This window comes from Canis lupus, chromosome 12 (assembly GCF_048164855.1).
Source record: "Canis lupus baileyi chromosome 12, mCanLup2.hap1, whole genome shotgun sequence".
In the NCBI taxonomy this organism is placed as follows: Eukaryota; Metazoa; Chordata; class Mammalia; order Carnivora; family Canidae; genus Canis; species Canis lupus.
The window spans coordinates 4773853-4785061 of NC_132849.1; the positions used below are offsets into that span (position 1 = coordinate 4773853).

The following is an 11209-nucleotide window of genomic DNA, read 5'->3' on the forward strand; positions in this document are numbered from 1 at the left end:
CGGAGCCGACCGCACTGCCCACGCGACCCGGCGACCCCGCAGGCGCGGGGCGTTTTGGGAAATGAAGTCTTTTTTTCAAAGGGCTTGCCACCCAGCTGGCTCCCGGCCCTTGCATCTTGGCTGATTCGAGGCGTCTGGGGAGACAAGAACTTAAATGTGGAGACCGACGTTGAGGCCGTGACGGATTTGCTGAGGAGCGGGCCTTGGAAGATCTCTGAGTGGAACGTGTAGTACAAACTCTCGCGGTCCTCACGCGCCTCCCTGGCCGCCGACAGCCCACCAGGAGGGGGCTGGATTTATTCCTGACACAAGCCGACCAACCCGGGACGAGGCGGGGCCGGGGTGTGAGGGGAACCTGGGAGGCGGAGGCTGCCTGACCTGGGGGAGAGGGGCGAGCTGAGCGGAGTGTGGAGGGTAACTACGGTTCAAAGGTCAGAGTTCATAGTGGTGGGAGGGTTGAAAGTCAGCGGGGTGCTAATAAGGAGAGACTCTGGTAGGGACTGGATCCTCGGGATACAGATTCGTGGGAAGGCGCCTGGGAAGCGGGACAAACGAGAGCCGCGGGGGCGCGAAGTGCCGGGGCAGACGGGGGTTTGTGAGAGGAGACGGGGGAAAGGAACCCCCTGGATAGACGTCCCTCGCCCCCAGCCCCGTGGCTGTCGGCACTTAGCCAGGCCTCCCTCACTTGCAACCCCAGCTGCCGGCGGGGTGAGGAGATGGCTTCGTCCTCTAGACAGGCCCCCCTCGGGGGGTCAGGACTGCTACAGGGGAGCCGGGCTCGTTCTTACGGAAGCCTGGTGCAGTCAGCCTGCTCCCCGGTGAGGGAAAGACGCCTGGAGCATCAGCTGGCCCCCGGAGACACCCTGGCTGGACTCGCACTGAAATACGGGGTGACGGTGAGTCTTCCATGGTAGGGATGCAGACAACCACTCAGAAGAGATTATTCCTCATTAGAATGTAATGACCCGGCTAGGCAACTTCCCCTGAAATTTCCTAATTGTGTTGTGGTCTGACCCACCTTTATCTTTTTGTTCTCCCATCTCAGTGTTGCCTTGTCTGGTTGGGACAGACCCTGTGCCACTATCCGGGTGGAGAGGAGCTGCTTCTATTTATGCCAGTCTCTATTCTAGAGGTTTTACATACATTGGCCCATTTGGTTCTCCCATCCCCGTCAAGCATACGTTTGTTTACAGATGAAGAAACAGACTTAGATTGGTTAACCAATTTGACCAAGGTCAAATAACCAATGAGCATTAGAGTGGGAATTCAAACAGATCTGACTCCAAAGCTCGTAATATTAACCACATGGAAACTTTTTAATTGCAAGTGATTAAACATTTACAGCAAACAGTGGAGAGTTGGTTTCTAAGGTTCTTTGTGAGACCAGTGCTCTAACCACTCTAGATCTAAGTTGTTGGGTTTTTTTTTTTTTTCCCCAAAGATTTATGTATTTATTTTTGGAAGAGGGGGAAGGAGAGGGGAAGAAGGTGGGGAAAATCCCAAGCAGACTGGCAGGCAAGCATGGAGCCCCACATCCATCCCAGGACCTTAGCTGAATTCAAGAGTCTGTTGCTTAATCAACTAAGCCACCCTAGTTCTAAGTTTTTAAAGTCTGTCTCTTCTAGTTCTTTTTTACTCCTCAGTGCTCTACCTTCTTTCCGTAGGGTGGCCTCCATGGTGCGAAAAAGATACTCTACACCAGGCATTTCAGGCTGTGCATGGGGTATATTTGATAGCTGTAAAAAATACATTGCATTGAAACTGATTAATTTTTTCCCATATCCTGTCAAATTTAGCCAACATTTATTTTTATTTTTTATTTTTTTAATTTTATTTTTAAGATTTTATTTATTCCTGAGACACCGAGAGAGAGGCAGAGACATATGCAGAGGGAGAAGCAGGCTCCCTGCCAGGAGCCTGGTGTGGGACTCCATCCCGGGACCCCAGGATCACACCTTGAGCCAAAGGCAGACACTCAGCCACTGAGCCACCCAGGCATCCCTCTTTTTATTTTTAAGTTATTTTTTTAACCGACATTTTTAAAAAGATTTACTTATGTATTTATTATTTTAGATCACAGGGTGAGGAGGGGCAGAGGCAGAGAGAGAGGGAGAGTGAATGTCAAGCAGACTCCCTGCTAAGTGCAGAGCCAGATGCTGGGCTCTATCTCACCACCCTGAGATCATGACCTGAGCAGAGAGCAAGAGTCAGATGCTCAACCCACTGAGCCATCCAGGCATCCTTAGCTAACATTTCTGTGCATGGTATGTTTAAGCACTGTTGTAACCAGACCAAGAGATCAAAACATAAATAAAATGTGTAATTGTTGCCCTCATATAATTTGCAGTCTAGTGAGAAATGTAAGGGGGAAACAGGTAATGATTGCAGGTGAGTTTGTAGAGGTATTAACAAAGGGTGGGAAATCAGAAAAGATTCATTTATATTTGGAAAGGGACGAGGACAGACGTAAGTGTAGATTTTAAGGGAATTTTAAGGGGCCTTGAAAGACTTAGAAGTTCCTTTCTATAGCTCCTCCACAAACCTATACTCCTGTTGTTTATACCTTGTATGTGTTTGTCTTTCCAATAACCTGTATTTTTCTTAAGGGACAGAACTATTTTCTTTCCGTTTTATATCTCTGGAGTCTGGCAGAATCCCAGCACACAGAAGCTAATAGATGTTTTTTGAATGAATGAAAACATGGCTAAGATTTCCACAGATGGAGATTGGGAGGATAGGAAAGTGAACACTGCAAGTAGAGGCCATGGCCTAAACAAAGGAAGTGGATATGAAGGTGTTGAGCACTCCCTCCATCCCAGCTGAGTGCCTGCATATGTCCCTTCACCTGGCTGGGGCCTCAGTTTCCTTACATTTGTAAAATGAGAAAGAGGTATTAAATAATGATAATTACCGGAGTTATTACCTATCCGCATCAGGCTCCCTGCATGGAGCCTGCTTCTCCCTCTGCCTGTGTCTCTGCTTCTCTATCTCTGTGCCTCTCATGAATAAATAAATACAATCTTAAAAAAAAAAAAAAAGATTAAAGATAATAAGGAAAGCGAGGGTTAGGGAGATAACGTGCTACAGACTCCAAGTCTACTTAATAGAGTTAACTAGTCTATTAAATCAAGCTGGGATTCAGACCAGGTTGTCTCATTCTAAAATCATCCCTTTGAACTATTCTTTCTCTCTCTCTTTTTTTTTTTAACTGTTCTCTTTAACTAGATTATTTAAAAAAAAATATTTTATTTATTTATTCATAGAGACAGAGAGAGAGAGGCAAAGACACAGGCAGAGGGAGAAGCAGGCTCCACGCAGAGAGCCCGACGTGGGACTCCATCCAGGGTCTCCAGGATCACGCCCTGGGTTGCAGGCGGCGCTAAACTGCTGCGCCACCGGGGCTACCCTCTTTAACTAGATTCTAATGGCCTTTCTAGCTCAGCAGACTGGCTCAGCAGCCTAGGACTCCTCTGGGGTTTGGCTTTGGTTACATCCTTTTTAAAGGTGGAATGATGTTGCCTTATATGGTACTTCTAGGAAATGAAAGCACCAAAAGATTCACAGTATTCATAGCATCTTGGAGTTAGGGACCTAGATATTATCTAGGCAAAATGAAATTAATAGTATCAAGTGCTTTGCAAAATAAAGCTGCAAAACTGCGAGCCAATTTTAACTTTTTTTTAACAATATGTTGAGATTAATCCAGTTTTATTTTAACGCAGTATAGCATAAGATTTTTACTAATATACTACATTTGCAGTTTCTATATTTTGTTATCTAGTTGATTTGCTCATAAATGAACCTCTGCTCTGTGCCAAGTTTGTGTGATGCTGAGAAGGGCCTTAGGATACAGGAACAGCATCCCTGCCCTCAAAGAACTCAGAGTTTGGGCAAGACAAATATGCAAAAGGGTGAATAACAATATAACAGAGTAGGTATTATAGGGCACTATTTACAGTATACCTTGGGAGCCCTGGAGAAGGTTAACACAAAGGGAGTTATATTTGATGAGAAGAAGTTTTCCCAGCAGAGAAGACAGTGGAGAAGTATTTCAGGTAGATAAAGACACAAAAGTGTGAAAGATCATAAAATGTTTGGGGAAAAAATGAAAAGTTCAGGATAGCAAGATATATAGATGGCAGAAGATGAGAGATGAGGTTAGACATCTTATGGGGGTAGATTGAGAACCCTTGAACGCTAATTTGACTTTTATCTCTGAGCCAATGGGGAGCCATAGGAGGTTAATAAGCAGGGTAGCAGGTTGATCAGATTAAGTTTTTTTAGAAAGATAGCTGTTGACCAGGGTGGAGATACATAGAAATGGAGAGAGGAAGACCAGTTAAAAAGACTGTTATAGGGGTAAGCCCTGGTGGTCCAGCGGTTTGGCGCCACCTTCAGCCCAGGGCGTGATCCTGGAGACCTGAGATCAAGTCCCACATTGGGCTTCCTGCATGGAGCCTGCTTCTCCCTCTGCCTGTGTCTCTGCCTCTCTCTGTGTGTCTCTCATGAATAAAAATAAATAAAATAAAATAAAATATATAAAATAAAATAAAAAATATAAAAAATAAAATAAATAAAAATAAATAAAATAAAATAAAATGACTGTTATAATACCCAGAGGAGAAGTAGTAAGAATATGTTCTAAGGTGCTGGCAGGCAACGTGAAGGTCAGACCAGATGGGAGAGAGATTTTTGCAATACTTTTGTTGATCAGTGTGGTATGGTTGGTCAAAGAAAAGAATGAGTTAAGGTTGGCATATTTCTACCTTGGGTTGCAAGTGGATGGTAATGCCAGTCACTATGTTCAGTGATGAATAAATAGGCACTAAATAAATATTTGGTCAATGAAATTATTAGTGTGAAAAGCATCCCCAGAAGGAGTGAAAAGGCCCAGAATTCCATTTCTAGCTTTGTCATTAACCTGCTGGGTCATCTTACACAAGTAACTTCTCTGAGCCTCAATTCCTTCTTCTTTAACAGAAGTTCTGAAAGTGAGGTCTAGGGATCCCTAGGAGTACCTGAGACTCTTCAGGAATCTACAAGTCAAAATCATTGTCACAGTAATGATAACAAGGCTTTGTCTTTTTCATCCTCATGAGTGTACTGTATTTTCCAGAAGTTGTATGACATGTAATATTACAGCCCATTGAATGTAGAGGCAGATGAATCTTCTGTGGTCTTCTGTTAAGTCAGATGTTAAAGTAACTTGCAAAAAAAAATGTAAAACAGTGCCTCTCTTTTTGATCCATTTGTTATTTTAGAAAATAGTTATTTTTCCTTAAAATATTTGTTAACATGTAATGTTTATTTGTTTTTTTAAGATTTATATATTTGGAAGAGAGAGTAAGAGTGAGCACAGGATAGGGGAGAGGCAGAGGGAGATGAAGAGAGAATCTCCAGCAGACTCCCCACTGAGCAAGGAGCCTGACCCTAGGGCTCAATTCTACAGCCCTGAGATCATGACCTGAGCTGAAATCAAGAGTCAGATGCTTAACTGACTGAACCACCCAGGGGCCCCAGTAATGGGTTATTTTAAAATAAATACATTTTTTTCATATTTTTTCAGTTTTAATTTATAATACTTTAAATGTTGATAGCTATAATCTACATTTGAGGAAAGCTTTTTTCCTCAGTAGTTTCTGATAACATAAAGGGACCCTAACACCAGAAAGTATGGAACCCACTGATCAATAAAAGAGGAATACTGTCAACCCTTTGTATTTTAGCTTGGTTGTGATATGGATGGATAGGACTCTGTACAATCACTTTAAAAGGCATGAGATGCTAAACAGAAGATTGATCATTATTACTATCATTAATTGCGGTGACTTTTTTTTAAAGATGGAACAGATTAAGCGTGCAAACCGCCTTTATACTAATGACTCCATCTTCTTGAAGAAAACCCTCTACATCCCCATCCTGACAGAGCCCAGAGACCTGTTCAATGGTTTGGATTCTGAGGAAGAGAAGAATGGAGAGGAAGAGGTACCGTCAAGGAACGATGAAGTTCGGCCACACTCGGCTGACAGGAAGAAACAGGAGCCAGGCTCAGAACATGCTAATGGCGAAGTCCTTCCCACACCTGGCCGGGAACCCCCAACTCCCATCCATGACCTCTCTGCCTCAGATTTCCTTAAGAAGCTTGATTCACAGATCAGCCTGTCAAAGAAGGCTGCTGCCCAGAAGCTGAGAAAGGGAGAAAGTGGGTGAGTCTTGAATGGTTCATTTTAAGCCCTTCCACAGACTTCTCCATTCTTGTAGCCTTAGCTGACCAGGCACACAAGTAAGAGCTCAGTGTCAGCAGAAGCAAGGTAAAGCCTTTTGCCCAGGTGGCCCTAGGACAGCAACAGAGCCAGTGGCTGCTGGGATGGGTAGAGCAGCAGAAAATGGTTCTTTGTGCTCACTGGAGTAGAGGAGATGAGCGCTAATGATCCACGAAGGAGCATTCAGGTTAGAACTTAGCGAGAGGGTGACAAGACTCCACCTCAGAGCAAGCTGCTCATGTCTATTAGAAGGGGAGGATAGGGCAGCCCTAGTGGCTCAGTGGTTTAACGCCGGCCTTCGGCCCAGGGCGCGGTCCTGGAGACCCAGGATCGAGTCCCACGTCAGGCTCCCTGCATGGAGCCTGCTTCTCCCTCTGCCTGCGTCTCTGCCTCTCTCTCGCTCTCTCTGTATCTCTCATGAATAAATAAATACAATCTTTAAAAAAAGGGGGGGGGGGAAGATAGCTTGCTCTGTACCCCTTCACTGGGCCCTTTCTCGGTTCTTGCCCTGATCTGTCATTTTGCCCCCTTTCCTCACCTGCAGGATACCTGGGGAGGAGTCAGGCCTTCACCTGAGCTCCCCTAGGATGCAGCAGCGAGCAGTACTAGGTCCGGTGCCACTCACCCGAACCTCTCGGACCCGGACACTTCGAGACCAGGAGGATGAAATCTTCAAACTCTGATGTCCCCGAAACTGATGGAGAGAAGCAAGATGTTGAAGGAGCAACTTGAGGGGGAGAGGAGCCTGAGGTGAGGCTCAAGAACACAGCTTCCCAGCCCACCTTCCTCCCTCCTGCCATCTTCCCAGCCTCCTATTGATCTAGAATTCCCTCGCCTGGGGCAGCTTTCCTGGGGACAGAGAACAGAACCCTCCTCAGTTTTGGGACTGAATCTAGAGTTGTCCTTTAGATTCAGAAGGCTCTTTTTACATCCATGCTGCCTTTCCTATCCCTTTACCATTCCTCAGCCTTAGAGCAGGGAGGCAAGGACTCCCCCCAGCCCTCAGCCTCCGCCCCATTTCTGACTATGTTACCTAATTTATTTGGTGCTATATTGAAGTAGTATTTATTTGCTATATCTTATTGTTTTCCTCTTGTAACTGAAAAATGGGATTTCTGTAAGTCTGGGGTGGGGGGAATCCAGGAACAGCAAGCCAGTGACTGCTAGTTCCTCACATTCCCCACCTTCTTAGACAAGCACGTTACTCAAGATGGGGCAATCAGTGATCTAGCCCTTCTGCAGAGAATGGCAGACCGTGCTGGGCCTTTCCCCCAACCTCCAAGTAAAGGATTTGGACTCAGTTTTGACTAACAGTTCACTCTAACTTTTTTATAACTCTTGCTCTGAATAAAAAGCAGCAATGTAGGGACCGGAACTCTCCATGCCACCAGTTCACCCTTCTAACCTGCTCCTCTCTTCAGCCCATGTGAGGCTAAGGGATGAAAGAAGAATTGCCTTGGAGTGTGAAGAGGACAGTTTGGGGGGAGCCTTTTTGTTGTGGGAGTTTCTTTGTCACACTCCTTCCCCACCAGACCCTTTTGATCTATGCCTTGCTCCCCCACTGCATATTTATTTGCAACTTGTAGCACTGATCTGCGGTACAGTTTTTTGTTTTTGTTTTTGTTTTTGTTTTAGTTTCTTAACTAGAAGTAGGCAAGGGAACCCTAATGATACTTGGAACTATGTCTCAGTCTCCTGTGGAAATGGTGAGAAGTAAGATAAGTGGTGTTTATATATCTCTTGCCTCTGTGATGGTCAGAAGGTATAAGAAGCTGGAGAGATTAAACGTTGAGCCCTGTGCATGTTTTAGTAGTTTTATTTCCCCTATGAGAATTTCCCCTGCCCTGGCCCTTTCTTCCTGTGCTCTGGGGCAGAGCCTCTGGCATCTGTCCAGGCTCTGCCTGGAGCTGGAGGTCTAGAATGGCTCCAAAGGGCCCCCATACCCCCTTTCGTCTCTAGTGTCCCCTGAAGGGTTAGTTGGGCTATGCCCTCTTCCCTGGTCCTCAAGGGAGGGGCTTCCCTGCTTCGAATGTCCCTGATGGGGGAAGTAGAGATCCAAGTTTCACTTCGTCTTTTTCAGGCAGCTTTGTTTCCTGTCCTGGGGCTGGAGTCGGAGAGAGGCCTCAACCCCCGGCTCTGCCTCTTCTCCACCAGTAGTTTGGGGGTGGGGTGGTCTCAGAGGATTGAAAAGCATTAGTGCTGATGAGCAGGGTTAGAAGGCCTGTTGGCTGTCGTTTTCTCAGTCTGCCGTTTGGCCGAGGTAGAATGTGCTGGGCCCGGGCCTCAGAGCTTCCCCTCGTCCAGCAGCTTCCTGAGCCCATCGCAGATCTTGCTGCGGTGCTGAGCGAAGTCAGGCCCATAGAGGGCCGTGAGTAGGCCCGCATCAGAGAAGTGATCGAACACGCGACGGATGCGGCCATGTGACTTGGGCGTGAGGTGGTGCTCCACCAGCTCCAGCAGCATATCCCTGCACTCAGTCAGCAGGCCGGCCAGCACGGCAGCCTCGAAGGTGAAGTCCACCTCGCCAAAGCTGAGCGCGGTCATGGCGCCCTGACGCAGCTTCTGGCGGAAGCGGGCGGCCAGAGCCAGCTCACCGGGGCCAAAGCAGCCACTGCGGTGCAGCACCGCCACCTTCACAGCCACCTTGATCAGGTCCTTGATGACGCGCTGAGCCTGGGGCCGGCTGTGCGTGTACTCTTTGGAAACCCGGTAGAGTTCATCCAGCACCTCGCTACTTGTCTCATCGATGAAGAGATGAGCCACAGACCGACCTGCCATCTTACTCAGCAGCTTCTTCTCAGCCTGCAGTGCCAGGCTCTTTGAGCTGAAGGACTCCATAGTTCCTGGGGAAGGGGCGCAAGACGGTATGTGGTCAGTCACCTGAAAGGCCACAGGCTTCCTTAGAGATGAATTTTCCTCCTTTCTCTGGTTTCTCACTGTCCTCTCTCTTTCTCATCTTTTCTCCCCTGGGCACCCTCAGTCCTCTATGCCTTACTCCCATTTCTTTCCCTAGAGTACTGTAGGACATCCTGATCACCACCCTTCCCAGAGGAGCAGTGACAGCTCTGGCTGGAGGTGTGAGATCATACAGGCCACTAGCCCCCATGAGTTAAGTCTTAAGGGGAAGTAGGCTGTTGCTGCGCTACAGTGGAGAAGATGAGGCTTACCTGGCAGATCACTTTCATGGCGACCATTGTGGTCGCCGGCCAGGAACCATACATCTATGAGGTGTGGCTATTACTCTCCTCGTTTTACCGCTGAGCAAACTGAGGCTTGCCTTACATAATTTACCCAAGGCCCGACACAACTGTTTTTCTGAATCCGAAAGTCTGTGTGAGCTGCTGTATTATACTGTCTTTAAGGAAATTAGTGAGATAGGGGTCCCAGGAGTCCTGATAAAAATAGTAACTAACGTTTATTGAGAACATCCATTCCAGGTGCTTTATGGGGATTGTCCCAGTCTTCCCAACCCCTTGTAAGGTAGATGTCCCCATCTTGCAATAAGAACCCTGAAGCTGAGAGAAGTGAAGCAACTTGGCCACAGTCACTAGCAAATGATAAAAACAAGGCTTCGAACTATAAGTCAAAGAAACCTCCTTCCCTGGAATTCTTTCAATGAGTTTGACTTGGGCTAAGGAAGCATGGCAAACCGGGCAGGAGGTACTGGAGGCCCATGGTCTTCTGCTGGGACCAAATCAAGGACCCTCCTGGTGGCACATGACCGCCACATACCCAGGGTTCTCTCCCCTGGTCTCTGCCCGTGCTTCTGGTTGTTTGCTTCTTACTTCCCCTCCACTGCTCTGCAGGATGTGGTTGTGACCGCAGTGAGGAGCAGCCTCACCCTCTCCCCCGAACCAAAACGAGAGTCTGAGGACACCGAGGAGATGGGTACCGTTAGGAGGACGGTCTGCCAGAGCTGTACCGGTCCACTGGGAATCTGGAACTGTGCTTTGCTCTTGGCTTTGCCTTTCTGGACCAGGCTCCGTAGCTGGAAGAGGAGATTGCTCCATGTGAGCCTGCCTTCCTCCTTGGCCTTCCTGTTACCCAGTTGTTCATTGAACCCGCGGTTATCTCACATTTGGTCCGCTGTCCTCTCTCTCCCTGTTTTAGCCTTCCTTTTTCTCTTGTCTGGGTCCTGCCCTGTGGTCCTCCGGCCAGGCTCTCCCTCTGGCCCTTACGTCTATCTCCGTGGCCCCTACGGCGTCCTCACACCTGTCAGTACTCTGTCACGCACCCACATCACCTGCGTGCCTCTGCCCTGCTTTGATATCATCCCAAACCAGGCCCTCCCTTCTGAGGCTGCCTTGCCCCAAGGAAAACTGAGCTGGACCCCTGCTGGGGACCCACGAATTCTGTCAAGTGGGAGTCTCACAACACGGAAGTCTCAGGCTGACAGAATGGAGACTCCTCTCCACCATCACCCCTAAAGCCTGGCCTGCCACTGACGATCCCTCACCTGAGGCGAGTGCTGGGTGCCAATCTTGCCTTCGACGCTCCGTTCTGGGAGAGCTTTCAGAATGGAGAAGCTCCTCAGTGAGAGGCCCTCTGGCTTGGCCCCGCCCCTCAAGCCCCACCTACCAGCTCTGTGCTCTACCTCCGGTTCATCACACTCTCCCTCAGAAGGTCTGTGGCCCAAGTGCGCTCTAGAAATGCAACACGACAGGTTAAAAGGAATAGCAGCACTCTGTAGGAAATAGTCTTGATTTTGTGAGGTTAGGAGGAGGCATTGCACACCCCCTGCTTTTAAATTGTCTGTCTTTTCATTTCCTTATGCCCAGTTCCTTGAGATCATCTTCTTCTATTTTTGTAGTGCTGGGAAGGACGTGAAGTACAAATTGCTGAGGTGGGGGTCAGTGGGGAAAGACTGAAAATTGAATTGAGCTTAGGCTAGAGATGCCTGAGGCAAGCCAACGACTAGCAGATGTGTGTTCCCAGAGTCTCCAGGG

General features: G+C 47.8%; 2 protein-coding genes across 3 annotated transcripts; one reads left to right on the forward strand and one right to left on the reverse strand.

Moving 5' to 3' along the window:
• The first annotated feature begins 17 nt into the window (after nucleotides 1–17).
• LYSMD1 (LysM domain containing 1) lies at nucleotides 18–8063 on the forward strand. The gene is made up of 3 exons (XM_072769203.1): nucleotides 18–896; nucleotides 5842–6206; nucleotides 6808–8063. Exons 1-3 carry the CDS (start codon nucleotides 717–719, stop codon nucleotides 6944–6946), a joined length of 684 nt encoding a protein of 227 aa, XP_072625304.1. The 5' UTR covers nucleotides 18–716; the 3' UTR covers nucleotides 6947–8063.
• On the reverse strand, nucleotides 8064–10872 carry TNFAIP8L2 (TNF alpha induced protein 8 like 2). 2 transcript variants are annotated; one of them, XM_072769204.1, is made up of 3 exons: nucleotides 10720–10872; nucleotides 10156–10251; nucleotides 8064–9106 (listed from the first exon to the last, which is right to left on the reverse strand). In XM_072769204.1, the coding sequence occupies exon 3, from the start codon at nucleotides 9099–9101 to the stop codon at nucleotides 8547–8549; it is 555 nt and encodes a 184-aa protein (XP_072625305.1). In that variant the 5' UTR covers nucleotides 9102–9106; nucleotides 10156–10251; nucleotides 10720–10872; the 3' UTR covers nucleotides 8064–8546. The 2 variants fall into 2 exon arrangements, with proteins under 2 accessions (XP_072625305.1, XP_072625306.1); XM_072769205.1 differs by lacking the exon at nucleotides 10156–10251 and having other exon boundaries at nucleotides 10720–10857.
• Between the last annotated feature and the right edge of the window lie 337 nt (nucleotides 10873–11209).

Coding starts and splice junctions, on each gene's coding strand:
- LYSMD1 (XM_072769203.1), top strand. CDS start 717: ATGGCTTCGTCCTCTAGACAGGCCCCCCTCGGGGGGTCAGGACTGCTA. Junction 897..5,841: donor CACTGAAATACGGGGTGACG/GTGAGTCTTCCA, acceptor TTTTTTTTAAAG/ATGGAACAGATTAAGCGTGC. Junction 6,207..6,807: donor CTGAGAAAGGGAGAAAGTGG/GTGAGTCTTGAA, acceptor CCTCACCTGCAG/GATACCTGGGGAGGAGTCAG.
- TNFAIP8L2 (XM_072769204.1), bottom strand. CDS start 9,101: ATGGAGTCCTTCAGCTCAAAGAGCCTGGCACTGCAGGCTGAGAAGAAG.